The sequence below is a fragment of the Acinonyx jubatus genome, chromosome D1 (genome assembly GCF_027475565.1).
Source record: "Acinonyx jubatus isolate Ajub_Pintada_27869175 chromosome D1, VMU_Ajub_asm_v1.0, whole genome shotgun sequence".
Lineage (NCBI taxonomy): Eukaryota > Metazoa > Chordata > Mammalia > Carnivora > Felidae > Acinonyx > Acinonyx jubatus.
This window is the reverse complement of record NC_069390.1, coordinates 48,765,091-48,783,985: the sequence shown is the minus strand read 5'-3', so window position 1 is coordinate 48,783,985 and position 18,895 is coordinate 48,765,091. Positions and strand designations below refer to the sequence as shown.

General features: G+C 45.8%; 1 protein-coding gene across 5 annotated transcripts in view; it reads right to left on the bottom strand.

Moving 5' to 3' along the window:
* Nucleotides 1–2,984: 2,984 nt before the first annotated feature.
* DENND5A (DENN domain containing 5A) overlaps nt 2,985–18,895 on the bottom strand; it is a 115,627-nt gene continuing 99,716 nt past the window's right edge. For all 5 annotated transcript variants that reach the window (XM_027073179.2, XM_027073180.2, XM_027073181.2 and 2 more), the window contains 11 exons: nt 18,267–18,351; nt 15,418–15,502; nt 14,608–14,736; nt 10,200–10,321; nt 8,843–8,988; nt 8,152–8,270; nt 7,560–7,741; nt 6,852–6,934; nt 6,236–6,359; nt 5,522–5,690; nt 2,985–4,017 (listed from right to left, as the gene is read on the bottom strand). In XM_027073179.2, the coding sequence (XP_026928980.1) occupies nt 3,834–4,017; nt 5,522–5,690; nt 6,236–6,359; nt 6,852–6,934; nt 7,560–7,741; nt 8,152–8,270; nt 8,843–8,988; nt 10,200–10,321; nt 14,608–14,736; nt 15,418–15,502; nt 18,267–18,351 (1,428 nt within the window). In that variant the 3' untranslated portion in view covers nt 2,985–3,833. The remainder of the gene's footprint in view (nt 4,018–5,521; nt 5,691–6,235; nt 6,360–6,851; nt 6,935–7,559; nt 7,742–8,151; nt 8,271–8,842; nt 8,989–10,199; nt 10,322–14,607; nt 14,737–15,417; nt 15,503–18,266; nt 18,352–18,895) is intronic.

The following is an 18,895-nucleotide window of genomic DNA, read 5'->3' as shown; positions in this document are numbered from 1 at the left end:
GTTTATTTATCAGTCTCTAAAATCTTAGAATCTGAGAAGCATTGAATTAGAGCAGGTGCAAATGCCGAAGCAGGCAGCACTTGAACTGAATGCATTGATCTACCCAGAGCTACTGGAGAGGCAATTGACTCAAGCATCCTTGAAATACTGAGCTACTGAACACGTCTGCTCTCTTCAATCACACATCATTTCAAAAAGGATTTGCAGATTATAAAACAAAATGCAGTAGAAAGTGAGACATTCACAGCAGAATCAGCTGTTAGAAGGAATAGAGAGATAGATGGTCCCAGAAGAGTCTTGATTATAAAACATGATTCACACTCACTCTCTCAGCAATGACTGCTGGAAAAGGTGTTGCTCCTGCACTGTTTTGGCTGCCTGAGGCCACTAGCACCCTCCACTAAAGCACATATCCAAGTGCTGGGTGCTGTACAGCCACCATACAGAACCATGAATGACTGGATAGTTCTATAAGTTAGACTCATCCCCACATACAGTGTCATCTACCTTTGACTGGCATGAGCACCTAAAAGCTGGAAGACAAAGAAGTACTCCTAGGTTGCCTAAAAGAGACCCCCTCCCCTTATCCCCTAAGATGCAGGGACCTATTGTGGGTGAGTCTGTTGTGTGTTGTAATTTTTCAGGTCACACACTGCACCGGAGATACACAGTTGCCATGCCTCAACCCAGCAGTTGTGCTCTGACCACAGGTTTCCTCACGTCACACAGGAGGGCCCAAAGCGGCAGAAATATTCTTCACAGGTGGAAGTGTGCACTGGGAATGCCACATGCAGGTGACATGGCTCTGGTTTTTGGGTCGGCAGCATGTGGTCTTTCATTCAGCCCACATCTACTGAGCACAAGCAAAGTTCAAGGCTGTGGGATACCGTCAGCCTTTTCCTTGTCTCCTACTCTGTGGGTGTGGAGCCCCCAGATCTGCTCCCCTCCCCATCTCAGACTTGACTCTAGCACTAGACTTCCCCAAACTTCTTAATCGCCATGCCTTTGCTCACACTGTTCTGTCAATATTCAACATCCACTCCTTCTGACAATCCCCTACCCTGAGCACAACTCATCATGGTCAATACCCTCCCTGGTGTCATACTCCCCCACAGCACTTGCCTCTGAGTTCCTTTAGGACAGGGGGGCTGGGTCTCAGGAACGACAACAGGGTTTGATACAATAGGGTAGTAAGAACAACCAATATTCATCTAGCACTTACTACACATTTGACCCTGTTCCAGACATATGTATAGTCAACTAGTAACCACAACAACTCTAGTAGATGCAGGCACTATTATTATCATCATTCCCATTTTACAGATGGGAGTAAATGGAAGTTCAGGAATTAAGTAGCTTGTTCTAGGACACATTAGCAGTGCAGGGATTTAACTGAAGGACTTTTGGCTCCATAGTCTGTCATCTTAACCACAGATTTATTCCACAGATACTTACTGGGTACTTACTATGTGCCAGTTGCTACTTTGTGTCCTTCCCTCATAAAACTAACATTAGAATTAGCAAATAATTAGTACAATGATTGTAGGTGTTCACAAGGAAAATAAAGCAGAATAAGGGGATAAAAGTGACTGATGGGATCTGTTAGTATTTTAGAGTGGTCAGGATGGGTCTCTCTGAGGACATCTGAGCAGAGACCTGAATCAAGCAAAGTAGTTGTCAGTGGAAAAGCCACAAGCTTGGAGACATTTCTGGTAACTGCAAACTATTTATTGGATGTGTGGCCTTGGGCAAGTAAGTATACTTCTCTGACACTCAATTTCCTCACTTATAAACCAGCAATAATCTATACTTGCCTTACAGAGTTGTGAGGAAAAGGGGTAAGTCTGTGTGTAAAGCACCTAGCTTAAGGTCATCTCTGGCCTAGGCCCACAACAGACATACATTCAGTGAGTTCCATGCTGCCCCTCTTGTCCAGCCAGGAATCTCCCTTCCCACTCCAGAAATGCTGCCTACCTCCCCAACTTCCAAAACACTGGACTCCCATGGCCCGTTCACACCACCTGCTGGCAGGATATTGCACTGCAGCTGTCCTCAAAACCAGTCCCTTTCCTCATCTCTTTAAAGGCCTTAGGTAGGCACTCACCACCACCAGCCAGTCACCAGGGAGGGAGATGAAGGACAGACTTTCTCTGGCCCCTCCAGGAGCTCACAGCCTAGGGAGGTAGGCCCAACATGAAAGCAGCAATGATAATCCAGATAGGAGGTGCCAGCATCTAAGCAACTACAGGAACACAATGACGGAATGATTAACTGCACCCAGGGAAGATTAGGGAAGGCTTCAAAGTGGGTGACTCCTAAAGTGACCTTGAACAATGAACAGGAAGTAGGCACCACGGGAGGCATTCCAGGCAGAGAGAATAGTACAGGCAAAATCACGGAAGCATAAAAGAGGATATGAACTGGTTTGAGCCCGCTACCTACCTGACCATGCTACATTTCTGGAACTTCCTGCAAAAGCAGCTTGGTTGAAGAATAAAACTGAAGGAAGCTGGTTTCCAGGACCCTCATAAAGCTCCTACCACCTATCATCCTGGGAAAAACAAATCCTTCTCTCAAGAAAAACCTTTTTTTTCCCCCTGAGGGCAGATACGGTCTCATGTGCCTTATGTTTCCACCCCTGGTCTTCCTTACCCTTCAAGAAATACCCACTCTTGTCTCAGTCAAGTGACAACCTTTGAAACCTTGGCCAGGTCTTTCCCCCTCTGTGCCTCAGCCTCCTCCTCTGTGGAGTGGGAAAATAACCCTTATTTGCATCCTTCTCAAACAGCCATTTGAGTTGACAACTATGAAAGCTCATGGTGCTGCAGTGGGAAGGACCCAGACCCAGGAGACGCCAGGTCCTGAGGGGCACCCTGGGCAGCTGCAGAGGGAGGAGCTCGCACTGGTCCTCTCACACAGACCAAACCGTAGCCCCCCACCACCCATTGCTCACAAACCCCCATTAAAGTCAGGGATCCATGCAGTTTTGTTTCAGGTGTTTTATTAAGTGGGCCATACTGTAGCTGGTTTCTAGGTTGCAAAACAACATAAATTTAACAATAATAACATAGCCAGTTAGACTGTGACAAGCTTTTTCCTTCTTTAAAAAAAGAAAAAAGAAAAGGAAAAGAGACTTAAAACACACAATGGAGGGTTAAATAAATAATAGGAAAAAAAAGAAAAAGAAACCCTGTTAAGACATGCTTATGTTTACTTCTGTGCAGCTGTGTGCCAAGAGGAAGCATGATCTTCTGCATGATGGTGCATCCCGGCATGTCTCCGTTCCAAATAATACTGACAGAAACAGAAAAGATGTGGGACTGACTCATCAGTGCTTACAGAGGCACTACTAAAAATCCCTTTGATTGGAGCTTGGGGCTTCCCACCCAGCACACCTGTGTGTGGCCGGTGAAAGCCAAATATCCGTAACAATGTTAATCTAGAAAACATTAGTTTAAAAACAATGTGGAATGGCCTCATGACCAGCGCAGTGAGGAAGCAGAACTGCCTCGCCCGCGACGCAGGCTCAGTCTGGGGAGGCCGCAGGCTCCCAGCAGCGGCCACGGCGAGGGAGGGCACCAGCTTCAAAATAAGCGGCACCAACCTCGTCTCCCTCTCCCTATCACTCTTTCACATGAAAGTGTGTAAAAAGCAAATCAGCAAATAAACTCTAAAATAGATTATTTATTCCAAAAATCCTCTACTTTTCTTTTTACAGTGAGTGTACATCTCCTCTCCGTCTCCTGCTCAACTCGCTTAAATCCCTTTGGGTAGAAGGGTCAGAGCTGCAGGGTGAGTCTCTCTCAGTCCTACTGCTAGCTGGTGCTGGGAGGTCAGATGTCGATGCCCTTGACAAGGGACGTCTCCAGCGTGATGTTGAACTCCTGCAATGTCTGCAGCACGCGGATCAAGGAATTGACAAGTGTGTGGTCTTTGATGAGCGCCACATCTTCATACATGTGTGCGGTGATGGGACAGTCGGCCAGCAGGGCAATCCAGTGGTGTAGGAGGTGATCTCTGGCAGAGAAGGGTCAGTCCAGGTGGGTCAGAAGGGAAGTGGAAGGGAGACAGTTAGTACAAGACCAAGGAGGAAACTTGCTCCATCACTCCTTGAACAAAGTCTAAAGCTGGAGAAGTGGATAGCTTCCTCAACCCCCTTTCCCTCCCCTAATAGCTCTTGGCAAAGAGGCCTTACATCGCTTTAAAAGGCTCCTATTAGGGACTACTCAGTCCCAGGGACACCAACCCAATCTGAGCCAAATCAACCCAGTTACCTGCCACAAGGCCCACACCTCCTCTCCTGTCTCCCCCTGCCTCCCTAGACCAGCCCACCACCAACCAGACTCCAGGACCAATCAACACCACCTCCTCCATCTCAACAGCCCATCTGTCCCAGAGCACTACTCCTCCCCAGAGCTATCACCACCAGGAATAATCCTAAGAGCTCACATCCACATAGCATTTGGCATGTGCCAGACAATGTTTTAAGAGATTTAACCTTCATAACAACCCTGTGATATGAGGCAGGTGCTATTAGTGCTATTACTAGCCCCACTTTATAGATGAAGAAATTGACAAAGGTTAAGTAGCTTGTCCAAGATCATATGGCTAGGAAATGGCTGATCTGAGAATATGAACCTAGTGAATCTGGTTCCAGAGTCCGTTTTTAAGTACAACGCCAACTCCCTCTCTTCCCTGGCCCAAATAAACTACCGCCTTAAATTTATTTGGCTTTCACACCCTCATGTCACCCACTGGAATAGTCCCTCACAATCTTATCTACTCTGATGAATACCACCCATGGTATCAAATTCATATCATTTCAGTCGCCTGTTTAAACAACTCTGTTCTAATATGGAAGGGTTCCCTGTCCCAGCTCCCCAAGGCCCCCATCCTTTCAACTGTTTCCTACAACCGCCCTTCCCAAGTTTACCTATTATTTCCTAACCCCACACTCTTTGCTTCCTTTAGGGCCTCTCTGCTAGTTCTGTCTGCTTCAAACTCTCTCCCCACTTCTACCCTTCAATTAAGGCTCAACTCAAATACCACCTCCTCCCCTCTCTGATCTTTCTCCTCTACAGTTTCAGCATACCTTATGAATGCTCCTTTTGGGACTCTCACAACCTTCTGCCTTATACTGTACTTAATTAGGACAAGTAAGCTTCTAAATGGTAGGGACCATGTTTTATTCAGCTCATTCCCACTGTCTTCCATCAGGCCTGAAACATTTGAATGGTTGTTGGAAGGAATGACTAGATATACTCTACTTCAAATTTCACCAGTGGGATGGTTTTACTCCTTCCCATCAAAATGGGCCTCCACCCAGTTACACACACCCTCATTGCCACCCCTACACATCCCCACACATAGGCTTGGTACATGAAGGAAATTAAGGGTTTCCAAGGTCTCACCTGCTGGGCGGCATCTGGTCATTAGCCGCTCCCACCCCCTGCACCACACTAGGCTCCCAGCACCACCTCCAAGGTGGCGCCGTGCACTCTGGGCCATGAGGCTGCAGTACCTGGCTCCCAAGCACACCAGCATCTGAAACTTGCCGTCCTTGCCAATGTTCCGGGGAGTATTATTGATTGCAGTGACAAATCGGCAGAAGTTCCGGGCCCTTGTATGCCAGTTTTCCTCAGGGACAAGTTCGTTCTGCTCCAAAGTCTCATAATAGGTTTGTGCTTTTTCTGTGAAGAGCAGAAAAGTTTGCAAGTGACAAAGGCTCTCAAAACCAACCCATCCATGACTGCCCTGCAGGCCACTAGCCATGGGCCTCTCCATGTTGATGCTAGGTAACTTAATGTGAATAACATGAACATTTTGACATCATTGGTCACATTTCAAAATGTAAAGTCCCTGTTCTTAGGTTTTAAATTTCTTTATGTGGCCCTTGATAGAAAATGGTCCTTTCTCTACTCTGAAGATAAAAAAGGAAAAAAAAAGAAAAAAGAAACCCTTAAGGGAGAAACTTCTTGTATAAAAATTCTTCAAGTGGGTACAACACAGTGTTTGGGCTCCAAATGCTATCAACTGGCCTTTTGGACCTACAAGGAGAAAGTGTGAGGACTGAGTAACTTCAAGAAAAGTCAAGGCAAACAAACAACAGATCTAATTCGAGAGTCACCTGGTTGGACTTCTGCCTCTCAGATTCCAGTGTTCAGCACCCACATTATGTTGGTGAGTTCCCACGTCTCTGCATGCTTTCCCACCCTCAGACCCTGGTCCAACTCACCCAAGAAATCCCAAATGAAGACATTTTTGAAGAGCCGGGGGGATTTAAATCCATGTTGGAAAGCCTGTTCCAGGGCCGAGACAAGGCCACATTCTCCACAGAGCAACAGCGTCAGACTGCCTCGCTATGGAAGGAAACAGGAGAGAGTGCCAGGCTTGCCTCAGCCAAACTGCTTTCCCACCACTGCTTCCCCAAACCCATAGCCCACAGCTGGGAGGGCAGCAAAAGATAGGCTGGATCTTGTCTATTTCCCCAGTACCCGGCACAGTGAATGACACAGAGCAGCTGTCAGTGAATAGCTAATGAACAGATGATGGATCTGGGTCCTCAGAAGTGGGACAAAGTCAGAGTGACCTCCGTTCAGCGAGGCTCAGACAAATCCAGAAGAAGACAGGAACACACACTGTTCATTAGGGGCCCAGGGACTCTGTTGGGTCATCAGTGTATAGTGAAAACAGGGTAACCTAAGGCAGAGGCCCCTGAGGAAACAATCTGCTCAATGTCAAACTGAGACACACACTCTAGACTCCGCGTTGCCCATAGTACATGGCCCTGGAAAAAGATCATTCTCTGTTATTCAATATAAAGCCCAGGTTTGGAGGGCAGAAAGGCTCACCTCTTTCTCAGGCTTATGGAAGTGCTTCACAATTCCATTGACTGCCTCCCCGATGGACTCCTGGATCTGCCCAGTGTTCAGCTCTGATAAAAAGAAGACATCCCTAACCAATCTCAGAGGCTAATAGTGCTTAGCTGACTGAGCACAAGACTGAGGACATAGGAAGGGCTCATGGGAGAAGCAGGACACTGGGAAGCTGGACCCTGGAAACAGTGGCTCTTGCCTATACAACTTTGCTAAGCTAGCCCTTCCTAAAATCTTGGGGGGGAAGCAAAAGCTAATACCTTAGAGTTCCGTCTCTAAAAGATACAGGTAAAGTTTATTTCCCATTTCACCCTGGAATCTTTGGCAACCAAAAGAGGTCCACAACTTGGCTGCGAGGCCCAGGAATCATGAAGGACAAGGCCAGAAAGTAGATCCCTCTCCTTTCTAGAATCATAAACAAAATGGTACAGAGGACCAGGGCAGGCTGTATGAACTCTCCCTTCTCCTTCCAGACCTCTAAGGAGTGTGACACCCCCTCAGCCTGGCACACACACACTGATTCTTGAGAGGAAGGTGACAAATGCCTAAGGCTACTTTGCTAGAACAGCTGGTTCCTGAGGCAGCTGCATAGGCTGGGATCTGGACACCCATATTAGGGCTTCCAGAGATGTGCCCACATCCCCCACCTGGGTAGCACAAGGGCCCAGCCCTCCTCCCACTTACTGGGCTTGTTGTTGGGTGAGATGGTAACGAGCCTCCGGATGACACTAGGGGACTGCTGCAGGGGCGGGGTCCGGCACGGTCTCTCATCCACCTCAGGCTGGGACGTGAGCAGCTCCCCAACCAGGACCCGCTCCAGGCTCCCGTCGTCTATGCCCTTTCCCAACCACCGGCCACATGGGAACCTAAAGGTCAGGCAATGGCCTGTCAGAGCTGCCAGTTCCTCCAGTGTCCCTTCTCCTTGCTGCTCAGCAAAAGCCATCAAAAAGCCAAACCTTGGAGACAGGCTCTGAAACCAGGCCAGGGATCCCTCAAGACCCTGCCCATTCATCCCACTGTGCATCATCGAGAAGCCACCTGAATGATGGGTGGCCTGGAACCTGTGTACAGCAACACCATATATCTTTGCTTGGAAATCTCTCCTAATTCTTTTCAGGCACATAAGACAGGGCCAAACAGGAAGTTACCTCAGTCCACCACAACCTAAAGAGTCTTCTTGAGAACTCCACATACCCACAGATCAAACACAGCCCCTGGCACCTGGCAGTACACCTTGCCCCACTATCTTAGATATCTTAGCCGAGGGAACACTTACTTGTAGGTATGTCCTGTGATCTCATTCCTGACCATCACATATTCCACCAACCATTTGGCATACAGTCCAGAGTTGTCATGGCCTATCTGTACCGTAGTAAGCTTCCCCAAGTTCTGGCACTGTGAAAGAACAGTCAGATAAAGAAGGCGCGCAGATCAAGAAAATAAGAGAAAAGAAAGGCATTGCTCAGAGGCACAGATCTGACTGGTTGCCTGCAATCTGGCCCCTCAGCATCTGCAGAGGAAGAACTCATGGCTCCACCTACCACTAAGGCTGGTAGTACAGTACTGTCTCATGAGGGGGAAATGACTGAGAAAGAAGGTGCTACTACCTAGAGGAAGAATAGGGCCTAAGAGCAGAAGCAGTCTGAGATTCTGAGCTGTCTGTGACACAGGCTCAGCAGCTGAAAGAATTCTTGGGGATTTCTCAATACACCGTGGGCAGGGAGACACACAAGTCCAGATGAGTAAGTGCCTTCCAGCCAGAGACCACTTAGACAGGGTGGGCTCCCTCGTTCTTGGGCCAATCCTTGACTCCGGCCTCTGATCATCTCAGGACAGGTCAACTGTGTTGATGCATAATACTATAAGGGCAAGACCACCATAAAACCCTGCAGAAAACTTCTGTAGGCAGCTATTACAAACTCAGATCCCCACTGAGCCTAGGGTTGTGGTCCCTGGATAACACATACCTCAAAAGTCATCTCTAACACGTTCCTGGGAATCTGCAGGATCTGTGTTTCACCCAGTTCTCCAGAGATGCAGATCCATGGGTTGGCGGTGAACATGGAGCCCCCCAGCTTCTTGCTCGGTACAATCAGGATATGGTACGGGATCACTGTTTTGGGGAAGCCACAAAGGCATTGAGAAGGATCAGGAATCCCTCCCATACCTGAAAGGGCCCTGACCTGTCCGGGTGTGCTGGCATGACTGTGGCCCCTATTGTACTGGCCCCAGCAGAGCTGGGAGCAGCAGGTCCCAGGACCTAATCTCTGGCTGGCTTAGAATCTTAGCCAATCCTACCCTCAGTCTCACTCCTCTTAGGGTTACTACCCAAACATCAAAGATCCAAACCCATCTTCAGGCCCAGAGCTAAGTGAACTTGTTCCCTAAATAGTATCACCAACTCCATGTTGTACTGAATTGCTTTGGAGAGCACTTTTCAGTCTATAACCTCATGAACTCTAATAACAATCTCCAGAGAGGCCATACCGGTCTTACAATGCCTTTTCTGAGGTACCGAGAGGGAAATCGTTCCCCTGAATCTCCTAAGCTCCAGTACAGTGCTGTTTCTCCTGTAGCCTCTAAACCCTCATCTCTGAGAGGGAGGATGGGTGTCATGTAGAAACAAGATTCCACACTGCTGAAGCTGCGGAGTCACTGGCCACACAATGAGCCATGGGGCAAATTCAGAGACTACCTCCTACCGAACAGGGCATCCTGGCACCAAAGAAAGGTAAGGCTTCAAGGCCCTTCCTTAGACCATACTGAACCCTCTTCCTCACTCTGTAAACAGAGACTTAGGCCCACAGCAGAGATCGACTCTGCTCACAGAAATATAGTGAGTTAGGACACAGCAAGGCCTGGACCCAAATCTCCCACCACAACCTAGATTTTTTTTCTGCTACTTCAGGAAGAGTTGTCTTTCCCTGTGGGCTGGTCTGAAACCCAGGATGCTGAATGATTCCCTCAGCCCAAAACAAAAGGGAGATTTCTTTACAGGTGTACAAACAGGGCAGTGAACTTCACCAACCGCCCGACTCCACTCCACCTTCATTGCCTTAGGTCCCCAGAACAGTACTAGGACAACAGTAACAACACGATGGCCAAAAAGACTGAACTTCCCAGTTAAGAACAAGAATAAGAAGCTTTGGAGAAAAAACAACCTCCAAGGAGGGCTAATGCACCTCTCTGCCACAGAAGCAAAAGGTAAGTAGAAAGTGCAAGTGGCAATCTTCTTTCTTTAAAAAGGGGACAGCGAGTTAGCCTCCAGCAAGCTCATGAAGATTGGCATTGAGAAGGCTAGTTGGGGAACACAGGGTTACTCACGGATAGTTGTGAAGACATTGGTGAAGCAAAAGTAATCAACGGCATTGAAAGAGAGGAGGTGATAGAGGAACTGCTCCTTCTCGTCGTCACAGCGCAGGAAGGCATAGCGCTTGTACAACTTTCTGTCGGAGAGGAGGCAATACATCAGTCCCCCAGCCAAAAGGAGGGGAAAGAGACTAGAATTACTCAGTTCTGGAAGGAGACAGCTAAGGGAAGAGTAAGATGTCAAACTTCAAGTTCCTTAGAGCCACCTAAAAAATGGAACAAAGCCGGCTTCTCCATTGAAATGAGGGCTAGAGGGAAAGTGGCTGAAACTACAGCAGGAACAATAAAAACCAAACTCTACCTGTGTCTAAGGGTTGATGCTACTATGATGCGGTGTCAGAGGTCATGGGACCTCCTTTCCTAAACTGGGGGCTGGAACTATCACCCCTCAGGGATGACACAGGCCTTCTCAGGCTTAAAGCTAAGGCATCACTAGCTAGTGTGTGCTGTGGGAATAGCAATGGCAGAAGGTCTGTGACTGCCATTCATTACCAGAGCCAGCCTCACACCCTCAGCAGACCTAAGACCCCTGAGTCAGAAAACTGTTCTGAATGTGAATGTAAGCACAGGACAGTTTCAGAGCTAATAAAGGGAATGACCCAGGTCACAGGCAAGGAAGAGCTGCACACATCATGTCCTTCCCCTCTTTTCAAATTTTCTCCTATCCCCATCCCCATCCTCACTTATTTATCAAAGGCCAACTCCTTTGCCTGACATTGTAGACACTTTGCAACAGTAATGATACCTTCCCCAAATAGAGGGGACATAAATAGCCATGTGCACAGGCCTTCAGCACAGAGAAACACACAGAGAATCCAAGAAGGTAACCATCTTGGCTGCCAAGACTGCAATCACCATGGCCAAAGAGGTAGAGATTTAGTAAACCTGTGAGGTTCTATTTATAAGGCACACCCAAGAGATTAATTCACCAGCCAGGGCCTACTATATGCAGGTGCTGGAGACAGAAACACCTATCCTCAAATACAGTAATTAGGTAAAGGCCATGGTATAACACTGCCCATAATGAGGTGCAAATGAAAGGCTCTCTCTGGGAATTTAAAGAGCAATAAGCTTCAGTGGTCCTAGAAAAGGAGAGGCCTAAAGGACAGCATGAATTTAGACAGGTGTTGCAGAAGAAAGAGGACGGGGTGTGAAAACCAGTTTGGCTGGAGTTGAGGACCCAGGGAGGTGATAAGTTAGCAATGAGGCTGAAAGGTTAGGCCACAGTCAAATGAAGAAAGACTCTAAATATTCAGGCTAAAGAGTTTGCAACTTGCCCTACAAGTAGTCAGTTTTGGCAATTTACCTTAGAAGTAGAAAGCCACAACCAGTTTCAGATAATTTCATTTTAGTGTAGCTGAGGGGTGAAAGGGCATACGAGTAAAACTAAGACAGCAGCACCAGATAAGAAAACAGGTGGAGGCAGAAGTTAAGGACCTAAAATGTGCATGTGGAAGGTAAAGCAAAGCAAGGAGTCAAACTAGACCCCAAATTTCAAAGCAGATTCAGAGAGAAGAGTGGTGACATTAACAAAAAAAAATTTGAAAGGTGGTTATGGTGAAGACTCTGTGGAACTTGGTTTTGTTCTCTATGAGCTAAAGGTAAGATATCTGAATGGAAATAAATGCAGGACTGGAGCTCAGAAGAAAAGTCAAAGCTTGAGCTTCAGATGTGGAAGTCACTGGATAGGTAACAGAAGTCATGAGAATAGGTGAGATCACTAAGTGAGAGAAAAAGCGTGAAAAGAATGTGTGTGCATGCAGAGAACTGAGGAATGTGGAAGCCAACACCCTGGAAAGAGTAGGGGGAGAAAAAGAACAGGATGGTATAAGGTCACGGCAGTCATGCAAAGTGAGTGTCAAGGTAGAGCAGCTACCACACAGCATCACTGTAGGGAGGTCAAGGAGAAACCACGTGAGCTCACTGTATAGGAGCTAACTTTTCCCCCTAAACTATACAGCTCCCTTATCCTGCCTCAACCTTACCCCCTTCTCCAAGCTGCCAACAGTGTTGGAGGGTACCTGGAAATCGCAGAGTCAGGACCATTCTATCAAGATACACTCTCCAAGGCTACCTCCTCCTGTCTGTGCAGTTATGCACACATTTTATATGCCCAATTTAATACCTTCTAGGTACTAGGCAGCATGCTCATTCATGCCCTCAATGAAAGCAAACTGTAAGAAGCAGCAAGCAACTAGATAATAATACAGCCCATCAGTGGTGAAGCAGGTTTGAACAAATACTGTGACAAATGCTATGGGTGCCTGGAGGAAGAAGAGACCAAGTCTCTGGAGCATCTAGGCAAACTCTGGCAAAGAAAACTGACCAGGCCCTGAAAGGACTAAAGACATCCTGAGAAGGGTGAGTGGTATGATGTGGCTAAAACTTTAAGTCGACTGAAGAGAAAGATAAGAGAGAACAGGATAGGGAGAAGGAGTAAGCAGGTTTTGATGAAAGGCCCCTTTTTTCTCCCCATACCCCATCCAAAATACAATCTGTGGCAGCAAAACTCATTTTCCATTCACTGGAGCAGCACTGGGGCCAGGATATCAGATGGAAAGTTTCTAGGACTGAGTAACTTCTGAGCTTATTTCCTCTAATAGGGCTATGGTTTAAAGAAACCAAAATTTAAAAAAGAAAGAAAGAAAAAGAAGAGAAAAAGAGAAAAAGAGAAAAGAAGAGAAAAAGAGAAAAGAGAAAAGAAGAGAAAGAGAAAGAAAAATTAGCCTCCTGACCAAGGTCTGTGCCTTACTTGCTATTGCCTAGGCCTTTAAGATCAAACATACCCTAGACCTATACACTGCCCCAGATTTCACAAAGTTCTTATGCTTGACCCCCTCTCAGATGCCTCTCTGTCCTCCTGATGACAACGCCCACACTGGCCAGCAGGAAAGACTTGCTGCCCTGTCCTGCTACACTGATTATTTTCTTTTTTTTTTTAACCACGCACAATTGTCCCCAGAAGCTGGAATTCAAACACGTCCATTCCAAATTCCACACTTACATGTTCACTTGTTCTCTTTTAGTTGTTCTCCCAATCTCCAAATTTTATTCCTAAACCCTTATGTATCTATAGGCAATCAAATTTAAGTGCTTTAATGGGGCGCCTGGGTGGCTCAGTCAGTTAAGCGTCTGACTTCATCTCAGGTCATGATCTCATCGTTCCTGAGTTCAAGCCCCCGCATCAGGCACTATGCTGACAGCTCAGATCCAGGAGCCTGCTTTGGATTCTGTGTCTCCCCTCTCTCTCTGCCCTTCTTCTGCTTGTGTTCTGTCTCCTTCTCTCTCAAAAATAAACATTAAAAAATTTTTTCTTTAATTTTTAAGTTCTGTAAGAATTGCTGCTTTAAAACCTCTCAAGGTAAGCACTCTAACCTATCAAAGTTTTAAACCTAATTCTTGCTTGTTATTTATACACAATAAACAATCTAAAAAATTTTATTTTCACTTTGAACAAAAATAGATGCTGCAGGTTTAATCAACTGGCTACACTAAATTTCACCAAGGTCCACTCCTCTGCTTTATCATCCTTGGAGAAGTCAATAATAAAGGACACCATGAAAAGATGTCTACGGAAATGTTAAACAAAAGTGCCCAACAGGTTTGCCAATGAAGAAAGAGCCAAACATAGAAAAAGGTAGAGAGGTGGTAGTCCAAGAGGCAGAGAAGGACAGCCCTCCTTCCTGCTCCTCCGCTGGTAACTAGGGTACAGAAAGTATACAAGGAATATCAAATCCAGAGAAGGGAACTGTAGGCTAATGGCCCCTGCGAGTGTGAGTGTGATGGAATCTCTCCCCTTCCTCTTTCTAGGTGGAAAGCGTGGAGAGAGAGGGCCTAGGAAGGTTAACTGAAAGCCCTTTTGAGCTCTAGGGAGACTCAGACAGGGTAGAAAGAGAAAGAGCAAGGACTTGGGCTGGCCCTGAGCTCAGGAGAGAACAAAACAGATAAGGGGAGCTCTTAGAAGTTTTCTTTTCATTCTCTAATCCTTTCCTCCCTAGGACAGGAAAGAGACCAAAAAATGCCCTGTGCCTAAGAGGTATACAAATCACCTGGGTGCAGTAAGGAGAAGGGAGCCCCAAAACTCTCAAGTACCCAATAAGGACCCCATCCTTCTCATTATCTCTTTAAGAAAGCTATTTGGGGACATGCAGATTAAAACAGGTAGGAAGAACAAACATAGAATTTTTCCTCTATAGATAAAGAGGGAGAAGAGGAAAAGCTACAAAACCGTCATATGCAATTTGAGTTCAGCTGAATACAACAGAAATGATGTAGTGAATATTCTCTCTTCCCACACAAGAGTTTCCAATCTCTCCTCACCATTCCTGGGAGTTTGGTTCTAATCTAGGTGGAATGGCCTTACTTGGTGAGCTCATGGTCTGAGAGAAGCTGCTTCAGGTGTCTGGAAAGTAACTTTTTTTCCATTGACAATCGCACCCACGCTCTAGCCTTTCCCACATCAGTCTTGATTTCCCCGATGTTCTGGATGTGCCTGAAGGGAGAATAGAAAAAAGGAGATGGGGAGTGGGGTAGAAAATGAACTGACTACTAATACCTCCCCTGTAAAGTCAAGGAAGCCTGGTGAGAGCCCATCTCTCTTGTTCTCTAAATCCTCAGCTTCCATGTAGCTTTGCAGATAGGCTCACTACAATTTGGGGGGCTGAGGGGGAATAACACAGTTCTCAAAAAGCCAAGCTAACCCTGGAACCCTAAGGTCTTGTGATAACTCTGGTATAATTCGCCAAAACTGTCAGGAAACCCAACTGCTTGTATAGCTCTACAAAAGCATCATGAAGCACAAGACCAATAAGGAGGGCTTCCTGGTTAACAGAGAGGCTATAGAAGCCCAAGTCACTGAGACCCTGCTATTTAAAGTAGACACCTGGGGTGCCCGGGTGGCTCAGTCCGACTCCAGCTCAGGTCATGATCTCATTGTTCCTGAGTTTGAGCCCCACATCGGGCTCTGTGCTGACAGCTCAGAGCCTGGAGCCTGTTTTGGATTCTGTGTCTCCCTCTCTCTGTATTCTACCCCCACTCACACTCTGTCTCTCCCTCTCTCAAAAGTAAATAAAGATTTAAAAAAAATTTTTTAATTAAAAAAAATAAAGTAGACACCTAAGGAGTAACTGAAAACAGGCTTTTAGTGGCTTATTATATATGAACCCAGACTGACCTCATATCCTGAATGAGGGAGACTCGCAGGGGAGACATGACTGAGCTGGCATCAGACTTCCTCCGTTCTGAATCAAGAAGTATTCCTAGAACAAAAAAGTTGTTCATGTCTCAAGAGACAGGATTATCCAAAGAGCTGATTACCCAAATTTGTACAGGAAATGGTTACTTTGGTAACACTTAGCATTTCATGAATATTTATTAAGTACCTACTAGGTATCAGATGTTATACTCTTACCCGTATTATCTCATTTAACCCTCTAATGTTAGATAGCCAAGGAAAGTATCACAGAGAAGGGAACTGATTCAGAGAACACTGCTTTGCCTCAGTCACCAAGTGGCAAAATCAGGACTGGAGGGAACACAGATCTTCTAGCTCCTAATCCAGCATGTTCTCATCACTAACCTATGGAAGCACTATTTCCATTTGGAGCTACTACTCATGTACTTGGTCTTGCCTCAAAATGTGCTACAAAAGAGCCAAGCAAATGCATAAAGAACATGTTCCAGAATGCTTAGGATCCCTAGACACAAGCATACCTCATTCTATTATGCTTTGCTTTATTGTGCTTCACAGATACTGTGTTTTTTGCAAATTGAAGGTCTGTGGCAACGCTGTCTCAAGCAAGTCTACTGGCACCATTTTTATTATCATTATTGTTATTTAATGTTTTTATTTATTTTTAAAAGAGAAAGGGAGAGAGCGGGGGAGGGGCAGGAAGAGATGGGGACAGAGGATCCTAAGCGGGCTCTGTGCTGAGAGCAGAGTACCTGATGTGGGGCTCAAACTTGTGAACCATGAGATCATGACCTGAGCCAAAGTCGGGTGCTTAACCGACTGAGCCACCCAGGCACCCCTATTATTATTATTTTAGAGAGAGAGAGAGCACATGAGTGGGAAAGAGGGGCAGAGGGAGAGAGAGAATCCCAAGTAGGCTCCATGCTTAGTGCAGAGCCTGACACAGGGCTCAATCCCACAACCCTGGGATCATGACCTGAGCCAAAATCAAGAGACTCAAGACACTTAACCAACTGAGCCACCCAGGTGCCCTGGCACCATTTTTCTAACAGCATTTGCTCACTTCATGTCTTTGTGTCACACTCTGGTAATTCTCACAATGTGTCAAAAATTTTCATTGTCATTATATTTGTTATGGTGATCTGTGATCCATGACTATGACTTGCTGATAGCTCCAACTGATGGTTAGCATTGTTTTTAGCTATATTTTTAAATCAAGGTATATACATTTTTTAGACATAATGTTATTGCACACTTAACAGACTTCAGTGTAGCATTAATATAACTTTTATATGCAATGGGAAACCAAATAATTCACCTGACTCACTTCCTTATAATATTCAGTTTTTTTGTGGTAGTCTAGAACCAAACCCACGATATTTCTGAGGTATGCTTGTATATTTATATCCATATGTCTGGTCCAATACATAAAACATAGTATCTTCATCATTTAACTGTCGAGAATTTTTGGCTATATAGTCTATCCCTCAGCAGTAACTTCTATAGCCTTCCTGAGAAGAATTTTTGTTCTAACACCCAGAGAATAGATGAAAGAACTCCTCATCAAGCTGCTTAGGAAGCTCTTGTACCTGGTTTCCAGCCAACTATTCTCCCCACTTTCAGTGCTAGCTGAAGTCAATTAGCTCAAGAGGAAAGAAACCACGGAATTCAGGCCTATCTCTTTACTTCCACTTGAACTGATCTTTACCATTAGGATAAGAACACCCAAGAAAAGTAAACAAACTTCCTGGCAGAAAGAAGAAAATGAAGGATGATGCAAAGGGGAGATGCTGCCAAGAAGTAAAGGAAGGAGGAGTATTGTCTTGGAAGGGGCACTACAGAATGAACACCAGACCAGGAGACAAGAGGCCTGGCTCCTAATCTGGCCTCTTCCATGAATGCCCTGTGTGATCCTGAAAAAATTCAATTCCTCCTGGATCCCGGTTTCCTCCTCTTGTAAAATAAAGGGGCTGGACTAGATAATCTCTGGGGTCCCTGCCAACTCTAATATTGTTATTAAATTAGAAATGGAAAAAGAAGTGTTTAAGGGATCATTCACATCAGGCCTTGACTCTGAGGAACTCCAAGGTAGAACACATTGACAAACAGGCTCTCTTAACTGATAGATCATCTCAATGCCCATTTCAGAGAAATAAAACAAAAACCTATGAAGACAACCTATTCCAAACACAGGACACCAGTAACACACAAATTCACTGAAAACCTAAATTCATTTAAACACTTGGGCGCCTGGGTGGCTCAGTCGGTTAAGCGGCCAACTTCGACTCAGGTCATGATCTTGCAGTCCGTGAGTTCTAGCCCCGCGTCGGGCTCTGTGCTGACAGCTCAGAGCCTGAAGCCTGCTTCAGATTCTGTGTCTCCCTCTCTCTGACCCTCCCCTGTTCATGCTCTGTCTCTCCCTGTCTCAAAAATAAATAAACGTTAAAAAAGAAAATTTATAAACACTGGCCTTTTGCTGATATAAGTCACCTATCTCACTCATGAAAAGGGTATAGAGACAGGGACGCCTGGCTGGCTCAATCAGTAGAGCATGCGACTCTCAATCTTAGGGTCACAAGTTTAAGCATCATGTTCGGTGTAGAATTTACTCAAAAAAAAAAAAAAAAGTATAGAAACACATCATGAAAGCAAACCCCATTGCTTTGGCATACTCTGTGGTCAGAGAGCCAAGTTGCTTAATATTTAAAAAAGAAAACATTCCAGACAAAGGCTTCATTGACCTGGAATAGTCTACCGCAGATGATCACTCCAGTGGGAGATGGGAAAATGGATGAAGGGGGCTCTCCCCAATGCTACAGAGACCAACTTACCTGAGGTACTGAGGCTTCCTGATGTGAGTTTTCTCTGCCGGTTTTCCTGATAATGTAACAGGTGGGACCACAAGGCTGATTTCCCCTGGAACCAACACAAGGGAGAAGAAACTCCTGTCAGTTAAAAAAAATTTTCTCTAATATTTATTTATTTTTAAGAGAGAGAGAGAGAGAAAGACAGAGAGCGCATGAGCGGGCGAGGGGCAAAGAGAGGGAGACATAGAATCCAAAGCAGGCTCCAGGCTCTGAGCTCTCAGCACAGAGCCCACGTGGGGCTCGAACCCATGAACTGTGAGACCATGACCCGAACGAAGTTGGGTGCTGAACCGACTGAGCCACCCAGGTGCCCCGAAACTCCTGTCAGTTTAGATTTCAGAGACCAAGGCATCCAGTGAACAGAGTCATAGATAAAACATATAGATATGGGCTTTTAGTAAAAAATATCTGTACTATGTCTTATCTTGATGTACACCTAGTGCAACATATACAAATATATCCCCCTACTAAAATGCAGAGGAAATATAAAGAAGAATGGAAGGGAGAAAAGAGAAGTGGCCCACCACTTGAAACAGGAAGGAGGACATGGCCACACAGAATCTGTGAATGGGCCAGTTTATAAGAAAGAAAAA